Source organism: Bombina bombina, chromosome 9 (assembly GCF_027579735.1).
Source record: "Bombina bombina isolate aBomBom1 chromosome 9, aBomBom1.pri, whole genome shotgun sequence".
NCBI lineage: Eukaryota > Metazoa > Chordata > Amphibia > Anura > Bombinatoridae > Bombina > Bombina bombina.
Genome location: NC_069507.1, coordinates 171,598,029 through 171,615,528, shown reverse-complemented (window position 1 = coordinate 171,615,528; position 17,500 = coordinate 171,598,029). Strand labels below are relative to the sequence as shown.

The following is a 17,500-nucleotide window of genomic DNA, read 5'->3' as shown; positions in this document are numbered from 1 at the left end:
CCATCACACCTATCTTTTGAACTCCATACTGTATGTATTAAACAAGATATGCATATGCATTATATATCTGAGCCCAAGTGTATCTGTCTGGGTAAATTGTAATTTACATGTTCTTGTACGCTTGTTATTGCTCCCGCAATAAAGATGATTTATAAAAATAAATAAAGTGCAGGCATAATCTCCAGTTTTCCATTCTTTCACATGCTGCATTTTCTGTAATGACATTGCAGATTGCAGCATATTCTGCCTTGGGGCGTAACACAAGAAATTAAAGCAGAAAATATTTGAACTTTACAAGCTAAAATATTTAGTCCCTAATCTCTTTTTGGATAGAATTAAATAATGAAGATTTATTACAGTGTCAATTGACAATAATATTAATATTATATATATATATATATATATATATATATATATATATATATTATTTTTTTTTAAATGACAACTTTGTCCTTTTAAATAATTGGCTGAGTTTGGTTATACTTGTCTTGGCTTCAGTTTACCAAAATTTTTCTCAGGTGTCAGCTAGAATAATTTATACCGGCCAAACGTCCTCCAATGGGGTGGGTTTTTTTTTTAATTGTTTGCTGATGGTAGATATATAAGTATCAAATATATGTTTAACATTTGCTGGCTGCTTCCTTTACCTACATTAAATTTTCTATTTTTTTGGTGTTTCTAAGACATCACGTGATTGCTTCATATTCTTTAACAACATGTATAATTTTGATCACTGTTTCTAATACATTTTATTGTTACAAGCTAGTTCCACAGAATTGTGTAAACTATAGTTACATGTCATTTTTCCTCATACAGGGTTTTACGGAAGACCATGGACAATGGAACAACGAAAAGAGCTTTTTAGAAGGTATGTTTATTATTTTTTTTTTTTTTTATCTATTTTCATATTTTGTTGCCAGACAGATATAATGGTATAAGGTAATACAAGTAAGATGTCTCACACACATAGCCCTTCTCTTTTTATAGGGACACATTAAATGCATTTACTTATAGTCCACTGAATATAATGCAGACTTTTTCTTCTGTAAAATAAAAAAAAAATCATACAGTTCCTGAAAAAAAAGGAGCAGTAAAGTAAAAATGAAACGTTCATTATTCAGAGCATGCAACTTATTTACTTTCTTATCAAATTTGCTTTTTTTCTCTTGGCATCCTTTGCTGGAGAATAAAATTAGATTAGGCTTAGGAGCATGCACGTGTCTTTAGCAGTCTATGGCAGCTGGATTTGCAACATTGTTATAACACTGCCATAAACAATGTTGCAAACACTTCTGCCAAATGGACAAAGACACGTGCACACTCCTGAGCTCAACTAAACAAAATTCATAAAGATGGAAAATTGTTTAACATTTCATACTTTATACAGTCAGTTAAAGGGCCAGTAAACCTTAAAAATAATGTTATATAATTCTGCACATAGTGCAGAATTATATAACATTATTTAAGTGCTATAGTTCTAAAACCTTTTATTCTCTTTTAATATGTAAAAATTACGGCGCTTTTACAGACCTGCTCTCTGCTGAGCGGGTCTGTAATATTTAGTCAGCGCATGGGGCCAGCTGTATAGTCACAGCCCGGCCCGACCGCGCCATAAGACTAAGTGCAGCTCACTCCTGTCACAGGAGCGAGCTGCACTTAGTGCTATGGCGTGGTCGGGCCGGGCTGTGACTATACAGCTGGCCCCATGCGCTGACTAAATATTACAGACCCGCTCAGCAGAGAGCAGGTCTGTAAAAGCGCCGTAATTTTTACATATTAAAAGAGAATAAAGGGTTTTAGAACTATAGCACTTAAATAATGTTATATAATTCTGCACTATGTGCAGAATTATATAACATTATTTTTAAGGTTTACTGTCCCTTTAAGTTTTGACTTTATTGTCCCTTTAACTATATATTTTACTTCTGTGTCCCTTTACCTTCATGAATGTTCTAGTTGTCATTAGTAAAATATAATTTTCTTCCTTAGAGGGTCTTAAAGGGACGGTGACGTTAAAATTAAACTTTCATGATTCGGATAGAGCATACAATTTTTAAACAACTTTTCAACTTTTTTTTTTTTTTAGTGAAGAGTAAAATTAGGTAGGCTCAGGAGCGTGCCAGTGTCTTTAGTACTCAACAATGTATAACAAAGCTACAAATAATGTTGCAAAACACTGCTACCATAGAGTACTAAATATATGTGCACACTCCTGAGCCTGCCTAGTTTTACTCTTTACTTAAAAGATTCCAAGAGAATAAAGCAAATTTGATAAGAGAAGTAAATTGGAAAGTTGTTTAAAATTGAATGCTCTATCTGAATCATGAAAGTTTAATTTTGACCTTGCTGTCCCTTTTCATTAGTCAAACAATTACATGCTCTAATTTAAGACCATCAACCCTATGCTACTGCATGTTTAACCCCCCCCCCCACCGGCAAAGGATTTAAACACACAGTAGAAGTGCTGCTCAGGACCAGCAGAGCATTGCTGGTCCTGAGCATAAGCTGCTGCAGTTAGTTAAACACACAGTAATGCAGGGCTGATAGTCTTAAAATGACATGCTCTAACATTATTATGGTTCTTTTAAAGGGACAGTGAAGTCAAAACAACATTTTCATGATTCAGACAGAACATGCTATTTTATATAGCTTTTATTTTACTTCTGTTACCGAATTTGCTTAATTCTCTTGGTATCCTATGTGCCTCAGGAGCACCAATGCCCTGCTAGTAACAGTCTGCTGATTGGTGCCTACACATGTTATGCTGGTCTTGTTATTGGCTCACCTGATGTGTTCAGCTTTCCTAGTAGTGCATTGCAGATTCTTCAATGAAGGATACCAAGAGAATAAAGCAATTTGGCTAATAGAAGTAAATTAGGAGGTTGTTTAAAATTGTATGCTCTTTCTGAATCATGAAATTAAAAAAATGGGTTTTATGTCCCTTTAACCCCTTAACGACGTACACTGTACGTCCTAAAAAAAAAATACCCTTAACGACCGAAGACGTACGTCGTCGGTCTTGGAAAGTAGTGAAAGCGATCCTGATCGCTTCCAGCTGGTTTCCGGTTATTGCAGTGATGCCTCGAAATCGAGGCATCCTGCAATAACATTCTTCAGCCCTCCGGTGCAGAGAGAGCCACTCTGTGGCCCTCTCTGCACCGGACATCGATCGGCCGCAATCGTTAGTGGGTGGGAGGCGGGTGGGCGGCCATCGATGGCTTCTGTGTTTAAGAGGGGGCGAGGTCACCGAGAGCGTGCACGGGGGATGGCGGGCGGGCGCGCGCATGGGGAGGGAGCGGGTGGGAACCGCTGCACTACAGAAAAAATGTATAATTATAAGTGGGAGCAAGGGGGAGGGAATGGGTTAATAAAATAGCTAAGGGATCTGGGAGGGGGTGAGGGGATGGTCTTTGGGGGGGGAGCGCTACACTACAGAAAGAAAAGTTCAAAAACAAACTATTTTTCTGTAAACTGGGTACTGCCAGTACCCAAGATTGCTCCAAATAAGGTAGAGGGGGTGGTGGTTAGAGAGCTGTTTTGGGGGGGGGGGGGGGGATCAGGGAGGTTGGGGGCTAAGGGTGGATACACAGCAGCATATGTAAATATGCTTAAAAAAATAGATACCTTTTATTTTAGTACTGGCAGACTTTCTGCCAGTACTTAAGATGGTGGGGACAATTGTGGGGTGGGGGAGGGAAGAGAGCTGTTTGGGAGGGATCAGGGGGTGTGATGTGTCAGGTGGGAGGCTGATCTCTACATTAAAGCTAAAATTAACCCTGCATAATTGCACAAGCTGTTTGTAAATAATTTCATTGAGAAACCTAAAGTTTGTGAAAAAGTGAACGATTTTTTGATCGCATTTGGCTGTGAAATGGTGGCATGAAATATACCAAAATGGGCCAAGATCAATACTTTGGGTTGTCTACTACACTACGCTACAAGCTCCCTAATTAAACCCTGCACTGTTGGGCATTATACACGTGTGGTGTGCAGCAGCATTTAGCGGCCTCCTAATTACCAAAAAGCAACGTCAAAGTCATATATGTCTGCTATTTGTGAACAAAGGGAATCCCAGAGAAGCATTTACAACCATTTATGCCATACTTGCACAAGTTGTTTGTAAATAATTTCAGTGAGAAACCTAAAATTTTGAAAAATTTTACTTTTTTTTTATTTGATCGCATTTGTCGGTGAAATGGTGGCATGAAATATACCAAGATGGGCCTAGATCAATACTTGGGGTTGTCTACTACACTAAAGCTAAAATTAACCCTGGAAGCTCCCTACATGCTCCCTAATTAACCCCTTCACTACTGAGCATAATACACTTTTGATGCGCAGTGGCATTTAGCGGCCTTCTAATTACCAAAAAGCAACGCCAAAGCCATATATAACTGCTATTTCTGGACAAAGGGGATGCCAGAGAAGCTTTTACAACCATTTATGCCATAATTGCACAAGTTGTTTGTAAATAATTTCAGTGAGAAACCTAAAGTTTGTAAAAAAAAAAAAAAAAAAAAAAAAAAAAGTGAACGATTTTTTTTTATTTGAACGCATTTGGCGGTGAAATCGTGACATGAAATATACCAAAATGGGCCTTGATCAATACTTTGGGATGCCTTCTAAAAAAATATATATATATACATGTCTAGGGATATTCAGGGATTCCTGAAAGATATCAGTGTCCCAATGTAACTATCGCAAATTTTTTTAAAAAAGTGGTTTGGAAATAGCAAAGTGCTACTTGTATTTATGGCCCTATAACTTGCAAAAAAAGCAAAGAACATGTAAACATTGGGTATTTCTAAACTCAGGACAAAATGTAGAAACTTTTTAGCATGGGTGTTTTTTGGTGGTTGTAGATGTGTAACAGATTTTGGGGGGTCAAAGTTAAAAAAAAAAGTGTGTGGTTTTTTTTTTCAATTTTTTCATCATATTTTATAAAAAAGAAATTATAGTAAATTATAAGATATGATGAAAATAATTGTATCTTTAGAAAGTCAATTTATTGGCGAGAAAAACGGTATATAATATATGTGGGTACAATAAATGTAAAAAAAGTAAGAGGAAAATTACAGCTAAACACAAACACCGCAGAAATGTAAAAATAAATGTAAAAATAGCCATGGTCCCAAACGGACAGAAAATGGAAAAGTGCGGTGGTCATTAAGGGGTTAAATGTTGTTTGAAAAGTAACATTTTTAGAGAATTTTAACGCTATGTGGAATATTTATCTAAAAGAGTAATTTCCTATATTTCTTGTGACCTATTTATCTTTTTACTCTAGGCTTCAAAAGTGGGGTCTTAATACATACCTCTACGCTCCAAAAGATGACTACAAACACAGAATGTTTTGGAGAGAAATGTACTCGGTGGAAGAAGCTGGTAATTATCTTCTCCAACACCTCGTCTCTGCAATATTTTTCTTTATACTCTCTCTCTGATACAGCTCATATGCATTAAATGTCAGGAAGCTGCATGTTTGAATCTCATCAGCATAAATAAAAAGGATTACAGTATTAGCTTCAGAAAAATATATTTTTTTGTAATAGGGTGTGGCCAGCAGCAATGCACTGGAATGACCTATAAGGCAGAGCGTGAGACAGAAAGAAAAATGAAAAGAAGGATGGAATACTGTGTGTGTGTAGATGGGTTATACATTATGCTGAATTTTCTTTCACTAGTACAAATTGCAACTGATCATTGTCATGACATTAGTTGAAGTTGTGATGGTGGTAGCTAATGAATTCTTGAGATTACTAGCAAATGTAATCTTACTGAGACCAAGATCAGCATTCATTAAAAGACAGGACAAGTTCTCCCAGGGTTTACTCCTTGAGAAGTAACTTTTGAAATTTGAGGTCTTGCACCATTTTTCAGGTATATGGTTGAACAAACCTGTTTACCACGGAGCTATATTACCTTCAGTTTTAGTCCTCTCTCGTAACGATCTGAATAAATCTTCACACATCCCCATTTTAGAACATTGAATAAATGTTGTCACTGCTTACTGAGTTTTTTGTTACTCCTAAATTTCCAATTGATCAGCAGTCTATTGTTGGTGAATTAAATCTAAAGTTCCAGATGTTAGACCAGTTAAACCTATGTGTTCCTTATGATGGGATACCAGTATTGAGTGCAGTTGTAATGATGACCTATTGGATTTAAAAATAAGGCTGAATTATATGTCCGCCAAAACTTCAGCATGTGTGTGTTTTTTATATGAGAATCGTTTGTCATAATAGCTAAGCCACATTACTGTTGATACATCAGGAAATGTGACTTTCACATCTATGAAATTGACTGTATTTCTAAACCTCTTGAGTACAAGGATGTGTTCATTTAGTTTTGCCAGAACCATGGAGTAAAAACAATGTTAGGCTTAGGAGTCTGGTAATTTTTAATTTATAAATGAAGTGACATGTCCTGCCTCTGAGTGTTTGTGCATGATGCTTGATACACTAATTCTGAGCCTGTAGCTTTGCCATTAGGTAATAGTTCTGTAAACTCTCTTGGGAATAATTATTAAATTTGGCGCTTAGTACTCTGCTCCCTAAAAATTACTGTCCCTTTTGAAGTTTCTGTCCTTTTTTAATTGGTCATATTAATAAACCTGACATAGAGAGTGTGCATATATATGTATGCAGTATTTTATGATCTCAAGTGCACGTTGGGCATTGTTTTTCACTCTGTTTCTTTTTACATTGCTCTGTCTTCTGCGCATGTTTATAAGTGTATGTACAGCAGCCTGTATCACATAAAACTTTCAAAGTTAGAGCAGCACTGATACGCTTGATAGAAGTAGCACAACTTATGTTACTTTTTAATACTTTTCCTTGGTTGTCTGAACTATTTCATAATCTTAAAAAAAAAATGCATTTTTGATGAATAAAAAGGTCAAACTCTTTGCAAGAATGTTATCCATTTACAAGATCACTCGATGGCACTGTTTACTGCCCAGACACCTACCTCTTCAACAAAGAATACATTGGGGATTTTTTTTTAAATTTTTTTTATTATTTTTAAATTGAATCCTCCGTCTGAATCACAAAAGAAAACATTTCATAGTCACCACCACCGCCAACTCTCTTACCTTGAATACTACCCCACAGACCCTCACAGCATATGTGTGTATGCCACTGAAAGACCGTAATAACTTTTACAAGAAGCATTTTTGCTAGTGGAAGTACGTTCAAAAATGCTTCTATTTAAAATTGAAATTCACCCATGCACACATTCTGACCTTTCTATCCCTTTAATACTATCGGGCCGATTTAACAAGCCCCGTATTCAGTCTAATACATCTTTTTCCGCGAGTTAAGAAGCCTTGGTCTTAAGACCGCTGCTCCTTAAAATCGCCTGCCACCTCTTAGGCGGCGGAAAACAATCTGCCCAATCACATACTATCGGGTTAATTGACAGCCCCTGCTAGCGGCCGATTGGCCCCAAATCGCAGGGGCGACATTGCACAAGCATTTATAGTGAAATGCTTGTGCAATGATAAATGCTGACAGAGTATGATTGCTACAGCGGATCAAGTCCATCCGCACATTAATAAATTGGCCCCTATATATTCATGGCTAATACATCTTCATAAATACTTGTATAGGTACATAAAAATGTCTGAATTTACATTCATTTTCCACAAAACAAGCATTTTTTCCCCCCACTGTTAATTGCATAAATGCTTGTAAAGCTAGAATTACTCATACCACGTTGTTTTCATTATTTCAGATCAGCTTATGACTCTGATTTCAGCTGCACAAGAATTTGGGATTGAGTTTATCTATGCCATATCACCGGGTCTTGACATTACATTCTCAAACCAAAAAGAAGTGGCAACATTAAAACGCAAGCTGGACCAGGTATTTTATGTGTTCTTCTAAATTTGGCGCTCATGTGAGTCATATACGTCAGTTTGTCTCCTGCACTTATGCTTCCAATCGCTGTAGAAATTTCTTTCAAACTTTTAATTTACAAAAAAAAGGGGTCTTTGAAAATGTGTGCTTAATACACTTCTCTAGTTTCTTAGAACATTTTAAGATTCTACATCTGCTTATGTCTTTGATTTTCCTGGGCGCCTGACATAATTTTTTGGATCCTGGACATTTCCCCCTTTCTGTTAATCAACTGCTGCCTGGTTAAATGAGCTAGCAGTTACGGGCAGGCGAGCAGCCTATTAGCTCTGAATGGCAGCTGGCTGTCAGGACTGTCAGCGAGTCGTCCGCCCCCCCCCCCCCCCCACACTTCTCCCACTGTCTGATTACAGGTTTGTCATTCATTCTGTGTCTCTCAGCAGTGTCATGGATTCAGTGCAAGGCTTTCATGAATTATGTATAGAAGGAGGGTGGGGCTGTTGGAGCAAACATGGAGCAGATATGTAGAGATTTAGTTGAGGTGATCCTTGTGTAAAAGTGATAGTGTAAACTGCACACTTAAAACCTGGGAATCTAGAAATTGTGTATTGCGTCAGTCTTCATAAGCACTGTCCTTCATTTTAATGTATATGAGCGGTTTCAATAGTGCTAACTTTTAAACTTAATATATAAAATGTGATGCTGCAATCAATATAAGTATTTTACCCTTTTGTTGTGGGATGAGAGAGAGAGATTTTGCTTATTTAAAAATGTTGTATTTGGGTAGCTATTAATATCACTACTTCATTTCACCTGTATTATAATTTTGATAAAATAGAGAAGTTGTGATGGGATGAACCCTGGTTATTTTACCTGGACATGAGTATAAAACGTTGTGAATTCTGTGTTTTCTTTTGGTCATTATTAAATGGCTTAACCTAATGTCTGCTGGCTGTGCAGCGGTTTGTGTTATAATCAAGTTCATATAAATAAATTATCCAAATTGCTTGGGAACGGGAAAGGTTTGTATTTTGGAATATTTGTATATCAGCATCTGTATAATGGGACAGTTTGGAGAGGGGATGGAACCAATTGTAAACAGCAATATCTTATGTTATTTAGGCAATATTTACATGCCATAATACAGCTTATACATGTACATGTAAGCTAAAGGTAGTTTTATATGATTTATTTTTATACTTTTGTATACATAGTACCCACAGAAAGATAGTACAGGACTGTAATCAGAAAGGTAATAGTTGTTGCCTTAAATAAATATTGACTGCAATTTGCATTTTTAGAACAAAAAAATATATACTGTATAATGTTTCTCCTAATTTTAATTAATTTTCAGGTTACCCAGTTCGGCTGCAAGTCCTTTGCTTTACTGTTTGATGATATTGATCACAACATGTGCCCAGCAGACAAAGAGATCTTCAGTTCTTTTGCTCATGCTCAAGTTTCAATAACAAATGAAATTTATCAATACTTGAGTGAACCAGAAACCTTCTTGTTCTGCCCAACAGGTAATAAGTTTTTATCGTATAACATTGTGTAATATAACCTCATAATCATTTTATAAAAATAGAATGGGCTTAGTTGATAACTAAAATTGTTCACATACCCCATAAAGTGATTCACTTGCTATTTATCTAATTGGTTATCGGATAATGTCAGATTTTACTGCTTTAATGTTGTTGGTTTTTTTTGTTTTTTAAATGAAAATATATAATAGATTTTTAAACTGATACAGCAGTAAGGATTAGTAGTTGCCAGTTTATTGGTGGAGAGGGGCAGTTGGTTACAGTGGGACCTGCATTTGAACACAAACATGCTTTTTAAATAAAGCAAAGAATTGATTACAGTGTATCTCAATGATAACTTTTCTTTTGTAGTATATTGCTGATTGCATGTAATTTTTACTGCTTTACTAGCTGCTGTTACTAGTGGTCTCTACCATTTCTTTTAGCACAGGCTACTCCTGTAGTAAATACTGAAAGTTGTGTTTCAAAGAAGTGTTGAGGAATGTTGTTCTCTTTCAGAATATTGTGGAACCTTCTGCTTCCCGAATGTTGCACAATCTCCATACTTGCGAACTGTTGGGGAGAAATTGTTACCTGGTATAGAAGTTCTGTGGACAGGTGAGTATCTGACTTTAAGCACACTTTTTTATTTTAATGTTAGAGTTTCAATTAACTTTATTTAGACGCCAGTGAAACTTGCGGTCTTTACTGCAATACCTGTAATTGCAGGTGTACATACCTATGTGGGGAGATTATAATGGAGTAATGCAATTGAACTAGAGCTATAAATGAAAATTATTTGGTTGAATGCTGTATTGGATAAGTGTAGCATGTATGTGAAGAACATAGAAGAAACAGAGTTATAGAATGAATAAATTGATGAAAGCATAGGTTGTGTACAATACGTGTGACAAAGCTTAAAGGGCCACTAAACTCAAAATCTTTCTTTAATGATTCATATAGAGAATACAAATTTAAACAACATTACAATTTACTTCTATTATTTATTTTGCTTAATTTTTTAGATTTCCTTAGTTGAATAAAAAACAATGCACATGGGTGAGCCAATCACACAAGGCTTCTATGTGCAGTAACCAATCAGCAGCTACTGAACATATCTAGATATGCTTTTCAGCAAGGAATATCAAGAGAATAAAACAAATTAGATAATAGAAGTAAATTAGAAAGATGTTAAAAATTGCATTCTCTTCCTAAACCATGAAAGAAAAAATGTGGGTTTCATGTCCCTTTAAGTATAGGTGATCTGGTATGTAAATGTTTATATTTTCTCAAAAGGAGGCTGAAAATGTTATTGGCCTCCTTAACAATTAGATCATATCTAGCAGCTGTTAAAGGGCCATAATGGTAAAAAAAATATATGATCTATTTTATTTTTAAGACTATCAACCCACACTACTGTGTAGAGGTTAAGCACATTGTAGAAGTATCGCTTGAGACCAGTAACGTTAATCAGCCGTGGTTTTACTCTCAGGACCAGCAGAGCAAGTCATATTTCAATTGATATGGCCCTTTAAAATTGGCAAAAAATGTGATATTGAAATCTGTAAGGAGATTTTTTTTTTCCCTCTTTCAACTGTTACCTATTCTGCAGCCTTTTAGCATGTCTCCTATTTTCAAATTCTTTTGATTTATAGTCGATCAGGGACATTATCGCCTGCACAGTTTAGTATATGAGCACATTTCCGCATTTGTATATTTGCATTGTCCAAGGAGGATTTTGATATAGATGTAACGTGCCTTAAAGGGACATTAAACCACCATTTCTCCAACATTGGTGTGTCCGGTCCACGGCGTCATCCTTACTTGTGGGAATATCTCTTCCCCAACAGGAAATGGCAAAGAGTCCCAGCAAAGCTGTCCATATAGTCCATCCTAGGCTCCGCCCACCCCAGTCATTCTCTTTGCCGTTGCACAGGCAACATCTCCACGGAGATGGTTAAGAGTATGTGGTGTTTAGTTGTAGTTTTTTAATTCTACTATCAAGAGTTTATTTTAAAATAGTGCTGGTATGTACTATTTACTCTGAAACAGAAAAAGATGAAGAGTTCTGTTTGTGAGAGGAAGCTGATTTTAGCAGACAGTAACTAAAATCGTTTGCTGTTTCCACATAGGACTGTTGAGATGAAGTAACTTCAGTTGGGGGAAACAGTTAGCAGACTTTTCTGCTTGAGGTATGACTAGCCATATTTCTAACAAGACTGTGTAATGCTGGAAGGATGTCATTTCCCCTCATGGGGACCGGTAAGCCATTTTCTTAGTCTCAAACAGAATAAAGGGCTTAATATGGGCTATAAAACTGGTAGACACTTTTATGGGCAAAATCAATTGCTTTATTTGGGCATTTTATACATGTTTATGCTTGTAATTCACACTTATAAGCTTGGGGAACGTTTTTTAACGTCAGGCACTGTGTTAGACACCTTTCCAGTCAGGAAGGGCCTTCCCAGTTGTAGGCTGAGCCTCATTTTCGCGCCATAAATGCACAGTTACTTTTGAGAGCAAGACATCAGAGGATGTGTGAGGATCTGAAAGTAGTTGGAAAAGTTCCTAGAAGGCTTCATCTGGTATCGTATTCCCCCCTGGGTTTGGTAAAGTCGCAGCAAAGGCTGTAGCTGGGACTGTAGAGGGGTTAAAACTGTAACCGGCTCCGGTTTCTTTATTTTAAGGGTTAAAGCTCTGAAAATTGGTGTGCAATACTTTGAATGCTTTAAGACACTGTGGTGAAAATTGTGGTAAATTTTGAACAATTCCTTCATACTTTTTCACATATTCAGTAATAAAGTGTGCACTGTTTAAAATTTAAAGAGACAGTAACGGTTTTGTTTTAAAACGGTTTTTGTACTTTTTTGACAAGTTTAAGCCTGTTTAACATGTCTGCACCTTCAGATAAGCTATGTTCTATATGTTTGAAGATCAATGTATGTCCCCCTTCAAAATTGTGTGATAATTGTGCCATAGCGTCCAAACAAAGTAAGGACAGTATTGCCACAGATAGTAAAGTTGCCCAAGATGATTCATCAGATGAAGGGAGTAGACATAGTTCTACATCATTTCCTTCTGTGTCTACACCAGTTTTGCCCACGCAGGAGGCACCTAGTACTTCTAGCGCGCCAATGCTTATTACTATGCAACAATTAACGGCAGTAATGGATAACTCCATAGCAAATATTTTATCCAAAATGCCTGCATATCAGAGAAAGCGTGATTGCTCTGTTTTAAACACTGTAGAGCAGGAGGACGCTGATGATAATTGCTCTGTCATACCCTCACACCAATCTGAAGGGGTCATGAGGGAGGTTTTGTCGGATGGGGAAATTTCAGATTCAGGTAAAATTTCTCAACAAGCAGAACCTGATGTTGTGACATTTAAATTTAAATTAGAGCATCTCCGCGCACTGCTTAAGGAGGTGTTATCTACTCTGGATGATTGTGACAACCTGGTAATTCCAGAAAAATTATGCAAGATGGACAAGTTCCTAGAGGTTCCGGTGCACCCTGACGCTTTTCCTATACCCAAGCGGGTGGCGGATATAGTGAATAAGGAGTGGGAGAAGCCCGGCATACCTTTTTGTCCCCCCTCCTATATTTAAGAAATTATTTCCTATGGTCGACCCCAGAAAGGACTTATGGCAGACAGTCCCTAAGGTCGAGGGGGCAGTTTCTACTTTAAACAAGCGCACTACTATTCCTATCGAGGATAATTGTGCTTTCAAAGATCCTATGGATAAAAAATTGGTTTGCTTAAAAAGATTTTTGTACAGCAAGGTTACCTCCTGCAACCCATTTCGTGCATTGTTCCTGTCACTACAGCAGCGTGGTTCTGGTTCGAGGAACTAGAAAAGTCGCTCAGTAGAGAGACTCCGTATGAGGAGGTTATGGACAGAGTTCACGCACTCAAGTTGGCTAATTCTTTTATTTTAGATGCCACTTTGCAACTAGCTAGATTAGCGGCGAAAAATTCAGGGTTTGCAATTGTGGCGCACAGAGCGCTTTGGCTAAAGTCTTGGTCAGCGGATGTATCTTCCAAGACAAAATTACTTAATATCCCCTTCAAGGGTAAGACTCTCTTTGGGCCAGAATTGAAAGAGATTATTTCAGACATCACTGGGGGAAAGGGCCATGCACTCCCACAAGATAGGCCTTTCAAAGCCAAGAATAAGTCTAATTTTCGTTCCTTTCGCAATTTCAGGAACGGACCGGCCTCTAACTCTGCATCCTCTAAACAAGAGGGTAATACCTCTCAATCCAAACCAGCCTGGAAACCGATGCAAGGCTGGAACAAGGGTAAGCAGGCCGAGACGCCTGCTGCTGCTAACAAAACAGCATGAAGGAGTAGCCCCCGATCCGGGACCGGATCTAGTAGGGGGCAGACTCTCTCTCTGCTCAGGCTTGGGCAAGAGATGTTCAGGATCCCTGGACACTAGAAATAGTTTCTCAGGGTTATCTTCTGGAATTCAAGGAACTACCCCCAAGGGGAAGGTTCCACATGTCTCACTTATCCTCAAACCAAATAAAGAGACAGGCATTCTTACATTGTGTAGAAGACCTGTTAAAGATGGGAGTGATACACCCAGTTCCAACGGCGGAACAAGGAATGGGATTTTACTCAAATCTGTTTGTAGTTCCCAAAAAAGAGGGAACTTTCAGACCAATTCTGGATTTAAAGATCCTAAACAAATTTCTCAGAGTACCATCGTTCAAAATGGAAACCATTCGAACGATTCTACCCACCATCCAGGAAGGTCAATTTATGACTACCGTGGATCTAAAGGATGCGTATCTACATATTCCTATCCACAAAGAACATCATCAGTTCCTAAGGTTTGCCTTTCTGGACAAACATTACCAGTTTGTGGCCCTCCCATTCGGGTTAGCCACTGCTCCAAGGATTTTCACAAAGGTACTTGGATCCCTTCTAGCGGTTCTAAGACCAAGGGGCATTGCAGTAGTACCGTACTTGGACGACATTCTAATACAAGCGTCGTCTCTTTCAAAGGCAAAGGCTCACACAGACATCGTTCTGGCCTTTCTCAGATCTCACGGATGGAAGGTGAACATAGAAAAAAGTTCCCTGTCTCCGTCGACAAGAGTTCCCTTCTTGGGAACAATAATAGATTCTTTAGAAATGAGGATTTTCCTGACAGAAGTCAGAAAGTCAAAACTTCTAAACGCTTGTCAAGTTCTTCTTTCTATTCCTCGTCCTTCCATAGCTCAGTGCATGGAAGTAGTAGGATTGATGGTTGCAGCAATGGACATGGTTCCTTTTGCGCGAATTCATCTAAGACCATTACAACTGTGCATGCTGAAACAGTGGAATGGGGACTATACAGACTTGTCTCCAGTGATTCAAGTAGATCAGAAGACCAGAGACTCACTCCGTTGGTGGCTAACCCTGGACCACCTGTCCCAGGGAATGAGCTTCCGCAGACCAGAGTGGGTCATCGTCACGACCGACGCCAGTCTAGTGGGCTGGGGCGCGGTCTGGAAATCCCTGAAGGCTCAGGGACTATGGTCTCGGGAAGAGTCTCTTCTCCCGATAAACATTCTGGAACTGAGAGCGATATTCAATGCTCTCAGGGCTTGGCCTCAACTAGCAAAGGCCAGATTCATAAGATTCCAATCAGACAACATGACGACTGTTGCTTATATCAATCATCAGGGGGGAACAAGGAGTTCCCTGGCGATGAAAGAAGTGACCAAAATGGGCAGAGGATCACTCCTGCCACATATCTGCGATCCACATCCCAGGTGTGGAAAACTGGGAGGCGGATTATCTGAGTCGTCAGACATTCCATCCGGGGGAGTGGGAACTCCACCCGGAGATCTTTGCCCAGTTGACTCAATTATGGGGCATTCCAGATATGGATCTGATGGCGTCTCGTCAGAACTTCAAGGTTCCTTGCTACGGGTCCAGATCCAGGGATCCCAAGGCGACTCTAGTGGATGCACTAGTAGCGCCTTGGACCTTCAACCTAGCCTATGTGTTTCCACCGTTTCCTCTCATTCCCAGGCTGGTAGCCAGGATCAAGCAGGAGAGGGCCTCGGTGATCTTGATAGCTCCTGCGTGGCCACGCAGGACTTGGTATGCAGACCTGGTGAATATGTCATCGGCTCCACCATGGAAGCTACCTTTGAGACAGGATCTTCTAGTACAAGGTCCATTCGAACATCCAAATCTAGTTTCCCTCCAGCTGACGGCTTGGAAATTGAACGCTTGATTCTATCAAAGCGTGGGTTTTCAGATTCTGTGATAGATACTCTAGTTCAAGCCAGAAAACCGGTTACTAGAAAAATTTACCATAAAATATGGAAAAGATATATCTGCTGGTGTGAATCCAAGGGATTCTTATGGAATAAGATCAAAATCACTAAGATCCTTTCCTTTCTACAAGAGGGTTTGGATAAAGGATTATCAGCGAGTTCTCTAAAGGGACAGATTTCTGCTTTATCTGTCTTATTACACAAACGACTGGCAGCTGTGCCAGATGTTCAAGCATTTGTTCAGGCTCTGGTTAGGATCAAGCCTGTTTACAGACCTTTGACTCCTCCCTGGAGTTTAAATCTAGTTATTTCAGTTCTTCAAGGGGTTCCGTTTGAACCTCTACATTCCATAGATATTAAGTTGTTATCTTGGAAAGTTTTGTTTTTGGTTGCTATTTCTTCTGCTAGAAGAGTTTCTGAGTTATCTGCTCTGCAGTGTTCTCCGCCCTATCTGGTGTTCCATGCAGATAAGGTTGTTTTGCGTACTAAGCCTGGTTTTCTTCCAAAGGTTGTTTCTAACAAAAATATTAACCAGGAGATAGTTGTTCCTTCTTTGTGTCCGAATCCAGTTTCAAAGAAGGAACGTTTGTTACACAATTTAGACGTAGTCCGTGCTCTAAAATTCTATTTAGAAGCTACAAAAGAGTTCAGACAAACTTCTTCTCTGTTTGTCGTTTATTCTGGTAAAAGGAGAGGTCAAAAAGCGACTTCTACCTCTCTTTCTTTTTGGCTTAAAAGCATCATCCGATTGGCTTACGAGACTGCCGGACGGCAACCTCCAGAAAGAATCACAGCTCACTCCACTAGGGCTGTGGCTTCCACATGGGCCTTCAAGAACAAGGCTTCTGTTGATCAGATATGTAAGGCAGCGACTTGGTCTTCACTGCACACTTTTGCCAAATTTTACAAATTTGATACTTTTGCTTCTTCAGAGGCTATTTTTGGGAGAAAGGTTTTGCAAGCCGTGGTGCCTTCTGTTTAGGTAACCTGATTTGCTCCCTCCCTTCATCCGTGTCCTAAAGCTTTGTTATTGGTTCCCACAAGTAAGGATGACGCCGTGGACCGGACACACCAATGTTGGAGAAAACAGAATTTATGCTTACCTGATAAATTACTTTCTCCAACGGTGTGTCCGGTCCATGGCCCGCCCTGGTTTTTTAATCAGGTTTGATGAATTATTTTCTCTAACTACAGTCACCACGGCACCCTATAGTTTCTCCTGTTTTTTTCCTCCTGTCCGTCGGTCGAATGACTGGGGTGGGCGGAGCCTAGGAGGGACTATATGGACAGCTTTGCTGGGACTCTTTGCCATTTCCTGTTGGGGAAGAGATATTCCCACAAGTAAGGATGACGCCGTGGACCGGACACACCGTTGGAGAAAGTAATTTATCAGGTAAGCATAAATTCTGTTTTTTTTTTCTTTTATGATTCAGATAGAGCATGTGATTTTTAAACAACTTTCCAATTTACTTTTATTATCTAATTTGCTTTACTTAGATAGGCTCAGGAGCAGCTATGTACTACTGGGAGCTAGCTGCTGATTGGTGTTTGCACATATATGACTCTTGTCATTGGCTCTCTCTGTGTTCAGCTAGCTCCCAGTAGTGCATTGTTGCTCTTTCAACAAAGGATACCAAGAGAATGAAGTACATTTTAAAGTCTTTTAAAAAAGCATGTTCTATCTGAATCTAAATGAGAGAAACAAATTGATTTCATGTCCCTTTTAAGTCGGTGCATCTGTAACAGTATTGCATATACTTTAATTCTCAGAAGTGAGTAGATCTATAGGTGTAACAACATGCTTTTCTATAGTAGTGTGGCCTGGAGGATACATCATTT

The 17,500-nt window shown here is 38.7% G+C and overlaps 1 protein-coding gene across 1 annotated transcript in view; it reads left to right on the top strand.

The window, feature by feature from the left end:
• OGA (O-GlcNAcase) overlaps positions 1–17,500 on the top strand; it is a gene marked incomplete in the record, with an annotated part of 163,551 nt that overhangs the window by 15,949 nt on the left and 130,102 nt on the right. The window contains 5 exon segments of the mRNA XM_053692487.1: positions 817–868; positions 5,288–5,385; positions 7,735–7,865; positions 9,211–9,382; positions 9,899–9,997. Coding sequence (XP_053548462.1) covers positions 817–868; positions 5,288–5,385; positions 7,735–7,865; positions 9,211–9,382; positions 9,899–9,997 — 552 coding nt within the window.